Source organism: Osmerus mordax, chromosome 15, assembly GCF_038355195.1.
Source record: "Osmerus mordax isolate fOsmMor3 chromosome 15, fOsmMor3.pri, whole genome shotgun sequence".
Classification (NCBI taxonomy): Eukaryota; Metazoa; Chordata; class Actinopteri; order Osmeriformes; family Osmeridae; genus Osmerus; species Osmerus mordax.
In genome coordinates, this window is record NC_090064.1 from 3,508,143 (window position 1) to 3,523,900 (window position 15,758).

The 15,758-nt window shown below is 39.7% G+C and overlaps 1 protein-coding gene across 1 annotated transcript in view; it reads right to left on the reverse strand.

Annotated features, from left to right (window-relative positions):
- Positions 1-15,758, reverse strand: part of dlec1 (DLEC1 cilia and flagella associated protein) — a 212,489-nt gene that overhangs the window by 98,997 nt on the left and 97,734 nt on the right. Inside the window, exons 8-9 of the mRNA XM_067252169.1 lie at positions 13,050-13,134; positions 12,846-12,933 (exon numbers count right to left, since the gene is read on the reverse strand). Of these exons, the coding sequence (XP_067108270.1) occupies positions 12,846-12,933; positions 13,050-13,134 (173 nt within the window). The remainder of the gene's footprint in view (positions 1-12,845; positions 12,934-13,049; positions 13,135-15,758) is intronic.

Below are 15,758 nucleotides of genomic sequence, written 5' to 3' on the forward strand. Positions count from 1 at the left end.
ATATCAACATGAAACCTCCCCAGTTGATAACAAACTAATATTAGGTCAAATATTGTTTTCATTACTAGTTTCCTGTAAATGTATGTTTAAATGAGCAAATGATGCATGAAGTTGTAAAATATGATATAATGTGCATACATTTCCAGAACGGAAATCAGAACATTGCATGAAGACAGAATGAAAATCGTTGTTTCATTTTGTCAACATATTAGTCCAAAGTTTTTACAAAGGGCACTTTGGATATCTCGTTTTCATCACATTAATCAGAATATGGTGGCAACAGCCATTGAAGAAAATCATTTGCAAATTGCGCGGCAGACCGTGTTCTTGCTCAGGTTCTCTGCATCACCCACACTATAAAAGTAGGTAGCGAAATAACAAAACGGTATATATAGTCTGTGGGACTGTGAGCGCACGGCTTCGATGTGTCGCATTGGCAACATACGGCTCAAGAAGCTGGCAAAGATACGTAATTCCCTCTGCTGAGAATCTATATCTTTCATAAAGATACTCATGAGGGAATGCGAAAGGGTTTTGTGGGTCTCTAAATGTTCTGGCTCTTCTGAGCGCACCTGTCACTATCCGCGCACCAAGCTCCACAGGAAAAGAAAAATTTAATTGCACAATTTATTGGGCGCATAAAACCAATGTGTTTAATGAGACGGTTGCCCTTGTCAATAGTGGTAGCTAATGTGAAACGTCACTATCATGGTCGTGGGAACTAGGAGTGCTGTAGCACCCCCTGACAGCACGAGAATTTCCAATGATATGACTTGAAAATTCACCACCGCGGCACAGCCCAGCCCCGCAGTAGCGGACTGGCCATCGGGAGCACCGGGAGAAGAATAACAATGGAAACGCAGGCTAAGAAACGTAAGGGTGGGGCTGAAACATTAAGAGACAGAAATACATCACCTTCACTAGACAAGGTTTTACCAATACCTATGTTCATTTTACATAAAGCTCAAAAAACTATTTTGTGCTCAAATAAAGTGGTCTTCCGTGCTACGCGCGCTCGCATTAAGTATCCTAGCGTTCTCACGAACTAGCATCACATCAAACAGAATGTGCATGACCTATTTTACTCCCAGTCCATCCCTACCGCCCCGCAACATTAAGAACCTTTGAGGCATGTATGGGGTGCCACTCCCAAGGGAGACAACGAGCTCAGGTGTGGCTCATGTGGAGGAATAAAATCTATGCTGCTAATTCAATGCTGCTATTTCATATATCCTATGTCTCTGTTGAATAAAAGACCATCAATAACTCAGATATAAAAAAAAATTGTAATGACAATGCTGAACATACAATCCAAATATAATCAATGCTTTCAATAATGATGAACTTATATTCTAAATATATGATTATGCACCAGAATATGACTTTGTCTGTGAAAGTGAGAAGACTATTCTGACGAGGGCCTTTGTCCTGAACTGCACCTCCCCACCCAAGAGGCCTCCCCCCCCACCACATAGATGACTCTCTCCATTCAGAAGAGAGATGTTAACAGACTATTCAAGAGGCAGAACCCCCGCAAAGCAGCTGGGCCGGTCTTTCCAGCCAACAGTGTTTCCTCTGGGATTTTTTTTAAAAGTGAGGGCAGGTCTGTCCAAAGCCCACCCTCCCACCCCTCCCCCTGATTACAGGTGGGAAGCTGACAACAGGGCTGGACTGGTCATCTGGCATACCGGGCATTTGCCCAGTGGACCGACGCATTTTTGGGCCGAATCGCTAATATAATTTATAGGCTTTTTTTTCGGGCCGGTCCATAAAGAACTGACGGCCCATTGGTAAAAATTGTTTTGGTCGGGCCGGCCCATAGAGAACTGACAGCGGCCCATTGATTAATTTTCTTTATTGACACTGGCCTGACCCAATCAAGTCCAGGAACCCCCTTCCCCTGAATCATAATATTGCCTCCTGCAGGCCACACGATCTGTTGGCTAATGCGTATGCTGGTTTAGCATCGTTAAAGTTTAGCATCGCTAAAATGGAGAAACGACCACCAAAGCGCAAGGGAGACGCAGAAAAGTTAAGGGAGAAAAAGATAAAAAATCTACAGCCACAAAATGTGCAAAAATTCGAACATGTTTGGGGGGGCTTTAGCTCAAGGGAGTAGGTTTGCATAAGGTTGATAGGGACTAGTCACGATCAAGTTTGGGAAGGACACCAATATTTTGTTAATTTTCGACAAAAATATTTTGCACAATATATTTGCAAAACTCATTCGTATTATTATCTATACTATGTTCGTCCCAGAAAAGTGAAAAATACATTTCCAAGTTAACCAATGCGCCTCGAGCCTGCAAGACAAGATGATATCATTTAATTGGCTGAAACTTTGTGAATCGTGACTTGTAGAAAGAAGGCAGTAGTCTGACACGGTAAGCTATTAAATACGCCAGGAAATAATAAAGCCTCATTAGTATTTCATTTGGTCTCAGCATTGATATTTTTGACCATTTTGTGCTTTGTAGAAAGGAAAATCAAAATGCCACCCAAAAAAAAGAGGGATATAAGATGTTTTTTCCCCACCCAGAGAGTAAGTAAGTTAGCTAACTATCAAGAAGGTCGTTGTTAACTGCTAGCCTTACATCGCCACCCATTCTACAATGGAAACATGTTTTGAAAGTTGTTAGTGTAGTAGAGCATGTAACTTTTGCTTGTATTAAATCTTTCCCTCGCATCTGCAATCTTTCGACCAGTGTGTTAGCAGCAGCTGGCCTTGTTGAAGCCAGAAGGATAAAGCTGCTAACCTACCCACATAATGGGACTGTGCTAGTTTAGCCTAGTACCAGCAGGTTAGCAACTCAAAAGTGATATTAACTGGTAATAAGTAGGCCTATATGATCCCTTGGATAGTAATATGGCTATCCCTGTAATCTCGACCAATTGAGCATGGTTAGTGGCCATGGGAGCGAGTGAGGAAAAGATGGAAGAAAGAGTAGCTGACAACGTGGTAAGGAGTAGGCAAATTAACAGGGACTCATGAAGGGAGGCTGTGTGTGTGTTTCTGTATTGTATTTAGCAGACACTTTTGTCCAAAACCACAAAATATGAATCTTACATTAATTTAAATTAACAGTAAACAGTTTTAAAAGTTGCTAAGCCAATATTAAGCAAAATAGTAATAATCACAATACAATATCAAATATCAATATGTATATATATTTTTATACCATATACAAATCATAACTCTAAGAATTAATTAAATATTTAAGTGTAAGATCGACAGATAAGTCTTGAGATCCTCCTTGAAGGTTCAAAAACTATCACATGAATGCAGAACACTAGGCAACTCATATTATAGAATGCACCCATATTTTAAGGACTGTCTGCAGGGAATGTGTCTGACCAGTCACAGTGGGTGTGGGCCGCCTGGGCCAAAAATGCCAGGGCTGATTTTTTGTCCCAGTCCAGCCCTGGCTGACAACCTGGTGACCTGGTGCAGCCAGAACAACTTAGAGTTCAATGGGCCTTATTCACCAATATTTTCCTAAGTTATTTCTTACATTTGTTCTTAAGAAAGTTCCTAAGAAAAGTCTATGTGTGATTCATGATGTGTTCCTAAACAGCAGAATTGTTCGCAGGTGTGGTCTTAGAATGATCAATCCCAATATGTCGTAAATTGAAAACTTGTGCCCCGTTGCTCCTATTTAGCATAGGTAAATGTCCCGTTAATTCCCATAAAAGGGCATGAGATGGCAGGGCCGTGTGCACACAGAGAAATGTCGAAAAGACGTGGTAAAGATGAATCCAAAAGAAAGAAAAACTTTAGTAATTCTGAAGTGGAGGTACTGCTGCAAGAAGTTAGCGACAAACGACACATCATGTTTAGTAGCGTCAGCGGTGGATACAAAGCAGTAAATAAAACCGATGCATGGAATGCAATTACTCATGCAGTGAAAACTATATCTGGAGAAGGGTGCAGAACTGATGAAGTGAAAAAGAAATGGTTGGATGGCAAGGTTCCCCGTTAACATAATTGATGTGAATGTGAAGGCAAAGCAAGGCTAGTTTATTTATATAGGCCTAGCACAATGCATACACAATGGCAATTCAAAGTGCTTTACAAATGAGCAGAAGTGTAAGTGTAGTGTGTATTTATTAAAACAAACAAACTAGTTTTAATTATTTTACATAGAATTATGTGTCAAATAATGAAAATTATTAGTTGCAAAATTATAAAGGAAATATAGCTGCAAGCAGCAATGAGGTGGCCAAGCCGGTAAAGCAGGTAAAATGAACGAAAAACATTTTAGACATCCTCAGAACAGGGTTCTGAGTAAATGCAGCTTTGAATCCATCAAAGATTTGCTGAGATACAACCCAACTTCCTGTTTGCCGGCTTTGCCGCAGATTTTGATTGGCTGTACCGATCAAACCGTTTCGAAAATCTAAAATAATTTTGATAAGTTTGTGTGCTAGACAGAAAACCTGTGACATGGCAGTTTATTTGGCTATGTTGCCCTTGCCAGGACACCAATTTATGCTAGTGAATTATTCTCAGTGCTGGAAATTACTGTGTTCAGTTACTGTGTGAAAATATAAGCAGTTTTTCCTGTGACAAGCGGTTGTCAGATTTGGCCCAAGTTTAAACAGCTGTAATTCAGTCATATTTTCTGTGTCAAATTTGGTAAATATTTGATATTCACTAAAAACGTTTTATGCATTCATTCAAAATGGCGGCCGCAACAATTCATCTGGTATTTCAAGCCCCTTTACTGCCTAAGCCAAAATTCTGAACATTCCATATGCTGTTGAAATATGATATTCATATTCATATTCATATTTTATGAATTTTCATATTAAATCATACACCTTAACTGTTTATACCATATTGAAGAGGAGAACTAGGGGATTTTTATGATGTGAATAAATATATGATTACTTAAGGCAAATCATATTTTATCAAGGTGATTTCAGGAAGCCATTTTTTACAAAAACTTCTCCATCCACCATACCTCATCAGACAACTTAATTTTTAACCACTTTAATTACAAGGTGGAGAAATACTTTGAGTAGATGGAATATCCACAAATCTATGGGCAATGTAGAACAGAAGACAGATTGGAAATATCATTTTGATTAAAAGTTATGACCATTCTAGTGACTAGTGGAGACATAGGGGAAACCGGAATTCTCCTCCCCCAAAAGTAGCTAGTGCTATGGCTGGATACTCCTCTCGATAACTAAAAAACTTTCGAGTTTCTTCCACAATCGACCGAATTGGCAAAACAAGGCATGTACATTTAGCTTACAGTGTACATAATCTAGCTAGTTAATGTTGTTTTTCCAAGTTTTTTAGAAATCTACTCAAATCGAGGCTAAACAGTGCTACTACCGTCATAGCTAGTGATGGGCATTCCGGCTCTTTTTCGTGAGCCGGCTCGTATGGCTCAGCTCACTAAAAAGAGCCGGCTCTTTTGGCTCCCAAACGGCTCTTTAAAAAATACATGTTTTAACTATGAATTTGACTATGATAGGTGTGAAAACAATTTGAATTAAATTATGAAATGAAATCATACTCGACCGTAACCACATATCTTAAAAAATGCATTGATTTGTCATGGCTCTCCTCCGAGTTTTGACTACTCTCTGACTGTGTGAGTTGGCTCGGCCCTCCCTCATGCAGGATTGACAGGAACAGAATGTGAGGATGATCGTGTGCGCCTTTAAGCCTACAATTATTTTTTTGTTGTTCTTTGAATTAGTCAATTATTTTAAATACAATTAAAATTCATTATTTCATAATCATTTAGTTTTTATAGGCTGTATTAATCTATTAAAAATAGAGTCGGCTCTTCAGATATGCGAGCCAGCTCCCGACGTTCACCTTCAAGAGCCGGCTCTTAGAGCCGGATCGTTCGCGAACGACCCATCACTAGTCATAGCTGCCTGTCCCGAACGGCCAAGCCGGACACGTAATTCTTTCCTGAAAAAACTTGCGTCACTCCCACAAACAAGTTCTTCGTAAGTAAAAAGTTTAATTGGTTAAGTTAATTGACAATATTGACAACACATTAAGGAACTTGTTTTAACTCATAATATCATCTCAGATTTCAATTGGAAGCTGTAAATCTAACACTGTAGGCAATCTCCCATGGTATCCGCTCTGGCTCTGCCTTGGAAAACAATGGCTGCCGTTGCTGACGATACATTTATTTCCCCCTCCCATTAACCAATGATATGAGTATCTGGCAGTTTTCAGAAATAAAGTCGGTGATTGGACGGCAAAGATATTAAGGCGGGAACCATGGAAATTGTATTTCCCATATTTGAATGGTCTGGCAGGAAAGGGTTAACATGTGTCAGCCACGGGATCGCCCCCTAGCGGTTATATGACACAACCTTTTGTGGACCTCTTTGGAACAGGATCCCGAGCACCTGTTCCAAGTTTGATGTCAATTCAGCAAATATTTCCTGAGATATGATCTCACTTCCTGTTTTGGCGGCTTCATCGCCGACTTTGATCAGCTTTACCGGAAAAACAGTTTTGAAAATCAAAAACCATGTGAAAACATTTGTGAAGCTCGATCTGAAGATAATTGGTGCCAAATTTTTGCTTATTGCAGCGTCACCTCGAGGTGAAATGGCATGACCTATTGGACCTCCTTAGAACAGGGTCCCTAGTCCTTATACCAAGTTTCGTGTCAATGCAGTAAAGAGGTGCTGAAATGACCTCACTTATTTTATGGTGGCTTGGTTGACGACTTTGATTGGCTGTTCCAGTCAAAAGGTTTAGAAAATCAAAAAAACATTTGATGTCTTTTGTGAGGCTTGGTCTGAAGATGATCTGTGCCAAATTTGGTGAAGATTGGATAAACTTTATAGGAGAGTTAGCGAAAAAACGTTATATTCAAAATGGTGGCCACATCAATTCGGCCACATCAATTTGATTGGCTGTAACGTACAAACGATTTCGAAAATTAAAAATCCATATGATAACTTTTGTGAGGCTTGGTCTGAAGATCATCTGTGGCAATTTTGAAGAAGATTCGACAAAAATTGTAGGAGGAGTTACGAAAAAACGCTTTTCCAACATTCCAACATTCAAAATGGAATCTATAGAATCTATATAACTGGGTATGACGTCATAGAGTGCGTTGGACTCGTCTGGATCCAGGGAATACAACGATACCTCATTTTCAAAAATGAGACGTGGTTCAACTTTGACCCATTGGTGGCGCTAGACGGTTTGAAATGGAGACATGACACTTCGTGAAATTGATGAGGGGACTGGCCCCAAAGAGTGTGCCAAATTTCACAACTTCTGACAATACGGTTCTAGGGGCTACCATAGACTCCCATGGCAGAAGAAGATGTATAACTAGAGAGGGTACAATTTCTGGGGAAATTGTAGGGTGTGCTTGCTTACGTCGGTTGCAGGTGGGTCCGTCCTCTAAGTTTTTCCCTTCTAGTGATATTTTCAAGCATTTAGCCTACTCATATTGCGTATTGCATATTTCATTAAGAACACCCTTTGAAACAGCTGCGAACCCCCTTTGAAACAAGCTACTGTAACAACGTTGTCACTAGCAGTGTGGAATCGCGATTCAAACAGTACCGTCTGCTAACTGAAAATATGCCCCCCAAAACGTAAATAAGTTTGACATTAATGTAGGGGGAAATGGCTAATTCAAAATAAGTTTGCTAGAGGCAAGCTAGCTGCTGTTGCTCCACATTTCACTGATTGTTTGAAAGCACTGGAAATGAGAACGTTTCTTTTGACATAAAGTTTAGTTGTGGCTTTGAAGACAGTACGACACACTGCCAGTGGGCGAGCCGAGTCTGACTGAGGCTAATGTCAAAACAAGCCGCGGTGTCACTCAAATTCCAAGTTTTACACAAATCACAAAAATATGCTGACCCGCTGGCTATCTTCGCAATCGCCATATCTTTAAAACACTGCCCTCCTTCTGATTTTTGATGTAGAATTGACCCTGGTACGAAATTAAGAAAATACTCATCAGAGATCGACAACAGCTGACGCAATCGTCAACGGAGGCTGACGGGGCTCTCACGTAGCAAACCAACGTTTTTACAGCAACCTACATTAAAATCTCACCACCTGGCTGTCTTCACAATAGTCATATCGTCATAACATTGCCCTCCTTCTGTTTTTTGGTGTAGAATTGACCGAACTATAAAATTACGAAAATACTAGACTACTATGACGCTTGCATGGCTGCCGCCTAGGCAGTCTCACGGGCGACGCGCACTCGCTCAAATTACAAAGACTTTCACGACCTAAATAAAAAATCTGAGATGGCAGTTCCACTCGAAATTGCTTTCTCAACAAAACCCAATGGTTGGTAATTTTGGTGGTTGGCATTTTTCACTCATAATCCAAGCTCCAATTTGCGTGCTAGAACGTCTCTATCACATTGTATCCATGCGTCGTTGCTAACGTGTGCTGACGTAGTGATGTAGGCTAGCACTGGTACCCTTCGTTGACAGAAGACACTTTTTGCCACAAAAATGTTGTAACCTCCTAAATTGTGCAACGGAGTGTAAATAAAAATACAAGCAACTCAATCGCTACCAAGACGAAACTTTTGACACCTAGGTTGTCTATGTAGTCCAAATATTGACTGAGGCTTAGGGGGGCAAAAATAAATAATAATAAATATATATGTAAGAGAACAACGGTTGTGCTCTCGCCGAAGGCTTGAGCACACCCAATAATAATAACTAGAGAGGGTACAATTTCTGGGGAAATTTTAGGGTGTGCTTGCTTGCAGCGGTTGCACAGTCAATTTTTTAATTAAATTTTTACAACTGATATTTCTGTATATTTTATATAAAAATGCATACTTATTATTTATGAAGATTACATAGATTTAAAAGCATGTTTTTTTTGCTGCTCATTTACAACTCAAAATACGAGTGAAGTGTAGAATGAAATAGATGTCTTCTCATTTCCCCTGCAAGAGGCAGCCTCATAGTTGAATCAAAACGAATAAATTTGGCAGACCGGTGTAAAAATTGACCTAATCTCTACGACTTAAACGTCCTTTTAAGTTTTTCTCTTCTCGTGATATTTTCCAGCTTTCAGCCCACTCATACTGCATTAATTCATTAATAAAGAACCCCCTTTGAAGATTATTCTACGACGTTACCGGCAGTAGAAGATGGAATCGCGATTCAAACAGTACCATCTGCTAACTGAAAATATGCCCCCAAAAACGTACATAAGTTGGGCAAGGAAAATTGCTTTCATAAAAAGCTCACTGGTAGCGATCATTGTCAGTAACAACGCAAAGTGCGATATAGCCCTGTGTGGAGAAGCTGCCCCGATAAATTGTACTACTACAGTACAGTAGACTACTGCTGTGTTCGTCTTGGTAGCGATTGCGTTGGTTGAATTGGATTTAACGTTCCGTTGTACGGTTTAGGCTGAAATTAATTATTTTCATGAACAGATTTACAAAGTTTAGGCTGTGGCAATGAAGTTAAGGTTAGTAGTTAGATAGACTTTTGATTTAATGGCTGTACCGGACAAATGGTTTTGAAATTCAAATATCTGTTGAAGAATTCAGTGAGGATTGCTCTGACGATGATACTTGCCAATTCTGGGGAAGATTGGACAGAATTTGTAGGAGAAGTAGCGAAAAAACGAGTTTCCTAAATCCTTATTGTACAAAAAAATCCAATATGGCAGCTGTTATAGGTTCTTGATGCTTTTTTGTTCCTCATGAGAAATAAGGTATATCTAATGATTTTGGGACAAATGGGATGCAAATGGAATCACTTTGTAAATGGAAAATTGGGGCATGGCCGTAGCGCCACCTATGGATAATGGTGTGTCATTTGTTGTGTGGTAGTTACTCCTGGCCTATACTATCAATGTTTCAGTATTTTGAGAACTTTTTCTAAAATGCATTACCATCAAGATCCACAAGGGCCTTCACTTCAAGCCAAGGAATGAGTGAGGGCTTGGTCAGCCCACAATTGCCTGAAATGTTGTGTATGCGTCTCGCCAAGCTTGCGCGTGTGTCAAGGGAAAAGGCTGAGTGTGTGAGAATGTGTAGCGCGCGCGCTGAGGAGCAGGGGAGACATTTCATTGGAAATTTCCCTAGCAATTAGCCAAGCACGCATGTTTCAAATATTCACAATAAATCTACTTTTCATCTTACAGTCAACTGTTTGTCAGATTTGTGTAACGGTTTTGAAAATCAAACATATAAATCATTTTTGAGTGAGGGTTGCTCTGACGATGATGTGTGCCAATGCTGGGGTAGATTGGAAATAAATTGAAGGAGGAGTAGGCTTTCAAAGGTTTTTGATGAAACCGGAAATAGCAGAAAGTCTATATAACCGGAATTGACGTCATAGTTGAACTCGTCTTGATCCAGGGAATCCAATGGTACCTCATTTTTGAAAATCAGTCATACGTTTCAAAAGTTGCGTGTGTAAACACAAGTCAAACTTTGACCCATTGGTGGCGCTAGAGTGGTCTAATGGGATACATGAAACTTGGTGTAGGTATAGAAGGAACTGTCCTTAATGAGTGTGCCAAATGTCACAAAACGTTATCAAAGGGTTCTAGGGGCTGCCATTGACTCCCATGGAACTAGAATAATAATAATAATAAAACTAACAATAACAATAGGTTTCCTCCTTACGGAGGAATCCTAATAAAACTAACAAAAACAATAGGTGCTTGGCCCCTAATAATAATAATAATAATACGTAGAAACACTTTAGGTGGCTTTGCCACTTGGCCACCAAATATTCAATTTTACATTATAACAGGCGAAAACTGTATAACTACTTATTTTGCGAAAGCAGCTCTCAATTGTGTGTAACAGTGCGTGGGTGCGTGTAAATTCTGTTCTTACCTAAGAACAAATCCCAAATAAGAAAACATTGGTGAATGCCAGAATCTTCGTGAAAACTGCGTAAGTGGGGTTCAAGAACAGATTTGTTCTTAAGAACATTTGGTGAATGAGGCCCATTGCTCTGAAGCCAGTGGAGATGGTTGTGAACTTCAGGAAGAATACAGCCCCACTCACCCCCATCACCCGGTGCGACTCCCCAGTCAACACTGTGGAGTCCTTCCGCTTCCTGGGCACCATTCTCTCCCAGGACCTCAAGTGGGAACTGAACATCAGCTCCCTCACCAAGAAAGCACAACAGAGGATGTACTTCCTACGGGAGCTTAAGAAATTGGCTGCAATCTGCCTACCCTCGAGGACCTTGCACACCTCAAGGACCCTAAGGCAAGCGAGGAAGATTGTGGCCAACTCCTCCCACCCAGGACACTCTTTGTTCCAGCTACTCCCCTCCGGCAGAAGGCTGCGGTCCATCAGGACCAAAACCTCACGCCACAAGAACAGGGGCCGGTTGCACAAAACACCTTAAGTTAAGATTTTCCATAAAGTCAGAGTTAAGGTTTCCTTAAAATATAATTGGTTGCACAAAGCACCCTTAAGTCTTCTCCTTAAGGTTTCCTTAAATGTTCCCTTAAGTATTTAAGGTTTTCTCCTTATCTTGGTCGTATACTTAAGGGTTCCCTTAAAGTTTGTTAAAGCGTTGCACGAAAGACTTTAGCAAACAAACTAAGGAAGAGAACTTAAGGTACCTCTGATTTATTCTTTACCGCAACATGGCTGAGTTTATGGAGATAAATTAAAACATCCCACACCTATAGCACTCTGTTAGGCTACTGTGCTGCAGTCTAAACATGAAGGCTATTTATGCATCGGCTACCGCTGTAAATAAAGTAGCTAGCCTAGACTCACGCCGGTAAATGCAGTGTAACTGTTGATCTCATTTTGATCTACCTAAGAAGTAAGCTAGCTTTCACTTTGACGTTACTATGTACCAACAAGACCTACAAGTAAAGTTGATATGGGAGTCAGGTGGCTGAGCGGTTAGGGAATCGGGCTAGTAATCTGAAGGTTGCCAGTTCAATTCCATGCCATGCAAAATGACGTTGTGTCCTTGGGCAAGGCACTTCACTCTACTGGCCTCGGGGGGAATGTCCCTGTACTTACTGTAAGTCGCTCTGGATAAGATCTGCTAAATGACTAAATGTAAATGTGATATCACCAGTTTTATTGGACTTGAAATTGGTTCTCTTTTTTGGAAATAACAGTCAAGTTATCATATTGCTATATTTTTTATTTCTTGAATTGACCGCTTCAACAAACTTCTTGAGTTTATTTTTTATGCAATTTTGTCCTACATTTGTAGTTTTTTGTTTACAATTATTTGTAATAGATCAAATTTACGTTTTTGTATGTGCTTTCTTTTTTTGTATCCCTGTAAAAGGACAATATTTTCCTACTCTGACAATTTGGTTTTCTTGCCTGTTTTTCATACATTTGTAAGCTAGCTAGATCTAAGCTAGAGCCAACTAGCTCAAGCTACTAAGGTGATGCATTAGCGATACAACTGAACAAACGCAGTGTCCGTGGAAACGGTCGAATTTTACTGCTGTGAAATCACGTTAAATGTATTAAATCCCTTAACGTTTCACCTTAGCTAAGGAAACCATTTAAGGGATTCTGTGCAACCCCCTTAAGTAAATCCCTTAGCTAAGGAGAAATTTACCCTTAAGTGTCATAATTAAGGAAAAAACTTAAGGTGTTTTGTGCAACCGGCTCCTGTTTCTTTCCATCTGCTACTGGCCTCTTCAACAAGGCCAAGGACTCCCCCTGACATTTCGCTATTATATATTATAAGTCCATCCGACACCTACTGCACTACGCCCAAGCCACCTTATTTTCACTATTGCCCATTCATATTCTTATTTTTATATATATATATATATTATATTTTCCTCATTCAGTTAGTCCAATTATGTTTACTAATCCATTAATATTCAAAAGACTCACCCAGGCTAATGGAGAAGTGGGTAGTGGTAGGTGGAAGCACTCTGACGTAGCGGCTAGTAGTGGTCAGGTTTCTCAGCTCCACTGTCGTCTATGGAAGGGATATGTAAGTCAAGTTATGACAAGTGCTGTACCTATATCCACTTATGCAAATAGTTTAAATAGCTGAATGTCGTTATGTTTGACCTCGGTGTGGTGTGAGTGTACCTCATACACATGTCCCACTCTGTAGTCTGTGAAGAACACAACAGGTGGACTGGCAAGGAAAACTGGGACAGGCTGATCTGTGGAGCTATGGGCATGACAACAGGTAAAAGAGTCATTGTTTGTAATTGTTCACCGTAAGTAAAGTTATAGAGTAAAGTTCTGGAAAATACAAATGTAAGATTTGAACTGCAGAAAGCATATTTAGAAATACTGACAAACAGAAATATGGACAGCAACAGATCAATTATTGAAGCAGGTATAGTTTGGTCGTCACTTCCATAAAAAATATGAAAATGACTGTGGGGTGGGACATCCGGCAGCAAAACAAGCCAAGATCCTAGAGTATCAGGCCTCACGGTTCCACTCTTTGGCATTCCCTTAACAGCTGTAAACCTTATTTCCAAAATGGCTCTCTGGAGATCTTGGATGTAGTGGTAGGTTTATTGTGAGATTATGGTGTGCAGTCTCACAATAATGTACCTTGTTGCTTGTAACTTTAAACTGCAAAAAACAACTGCATAATAAAATAATGCAAATAGATTTGATGTCGACAGTAGTGCTATCTACATAATCTCCCTGATTGTGTAAACACCACAGAGAGGTTTTATTTGGTAGAAGTTTAAATTCTGTAGGCTATGCATAGTGACTGTAATACCAAAGGGCAAAGACATTAGTCAAATGGGATAATCATCTTAAAGTGCACAGCACTCCACACCTAGCTAACCAAAAAACACATCTGACCTGAGGGAAGGCTTGGTAATGACTCTACAGTGTGAACATTATTGCCAGTTTAGTAAAAGCATTATTTGCCAGCTGGTAAAGCGTGTTTCAAAGCTATTCACATTCCTCCCAAACATTTATTATCAAACACATGTTTTCACATTTACTTTTACTTGTATGAACAGTGGATAATATCATGTGGTTGAGAATATCTATTGTGGTTTTATGTAAGCTATAAGCCTACTGTAACATTGGGACTCATTGGGATCCAAGTGTGGATGGTGGGTTAAGCAAGAGCAGTAGCACTTTGTGTAAAACGAAAGTTGAATTTGATAAATCAAATAGGTGGCCTCTATACTACAACTAGCCTGACAGATAATTGGTGGCCAAGCAGGGAAGCTGCAGAGCCACTTAAAGATCCTGTAAAGTAAATTCCATGATTTGCTTCTCAGTACATTATATACGTGTGAAATGAGTTCCTGAAAGCATGTGCAAAGCGCGAAAACTTTGTCGCACTGTAATGTGGAGTTAGATCGTAGAACAGTTTCTCTTCTGTTTTCAGCTCAGGTTTTGTAAGGCGGAGCCATAAAATGACCGATCTACGTCACTTCGTATGGCGTGAAATTAGTGCCAGGAGAGCGAGCTCTGTAAAAACGATTTGTAACTTGCAAAAAAGATTTGTGTCTCTGTAGAAAATGATTCGTGTACTTGCAAAAAAAAGTTTTGTGTCTCCGTAGAAGAAGGCAAGATTTGTGTACTTGCAAAACAGATTTGTAACTTGCAAAAAAGATTTGTGTACTTGTAAAAAAAAGTTTTGTGTCTCCGTAGAAGAAAAAGATTTGTGTACTAGTAAAAAAAGGTTTTGTGTCTCCGTAGAAGAAAAAGATTTGTGTACTTGTAAATAAAAGTTTTGTGTCTCCGTAGAAGAAAAAGATTTGTGTACTTGTAAAAAAAAGTTTTGTGTCTCCGTAGAAGAAGGCGGGAACAATGCTCCCAAAACCATCTAGGCCAATCAAATATAGCCATTTCTGTGTCTAGTATCATTGGACATTTTCGTCTGTCTATCACACAAAGAACGTCAGCGAATAAGAACAAAACTAGAATGCTGATGATTTCAATGGCGAGTCATTTGGTAAGTAGTTCAAAATATCCATGGGCATGTATCTTTAATGCAACATTTAAAGATTATTCGGTTAGCACACTCTTAACAGTATACATTAATGGATAAGAGTCGTAGTAAGTTGAATAGTTTTTTAATGTAAATATGTATTCGGATATTTAATTAGACGACCAGTCATTAAACCTAGCATTAGTTGGACAATGTGCAGCTAAATGGCAGGGAACTGCCGCGAAATCACTCAATATAGTTAGTGGTTTTCATTCGAAATGAAAGCTGCAGTAAATAATACACTCTAGAGTGAAAGATCCATATCTTTTTAATTTATGCGCTTAACTTTCCCAGCCAACATTTGAGATCTATCCAGTGTGTCCAGCTCATGTTTAATTTAGCATGGCGAATACACCAACATTAAAAAACATGTAAAGTTGTGAACGCTTAGTATGATGCTTACCGGCTGCAATTTTTGCTAACCGAATAATCTTTAAATGTTGCATTAAAGGTACATGCCCATGGATATTTTGTAGTGATGGGCATTCCGGCTCTTTTTCGTGAGCCGGCTCGTATGGCTCGGCTCACTAAAAAGAGCCGGCTCTTTTGGCTCCCTAACGGCTCTTTAAAAAATACATGTTTTAACTATGAATTTGACTATGATAGGTGTGAAAACAATTTGATTAAATTATGAAATTAAATCATACTCAACCGTAACCACATATCTTTAAAAATGCATTGATTTGTCATGGCTCTCCTCCGAGTTTTGACTACTCTCTGACTGTGTGAGTTGGCTCGGCCCTCCCTCATGCAGGATTGACAGGAACAGACGATGATCGTGTGCGCCTTTAAGCCTACAAGTATTTTTTCGTTGTTCTTTG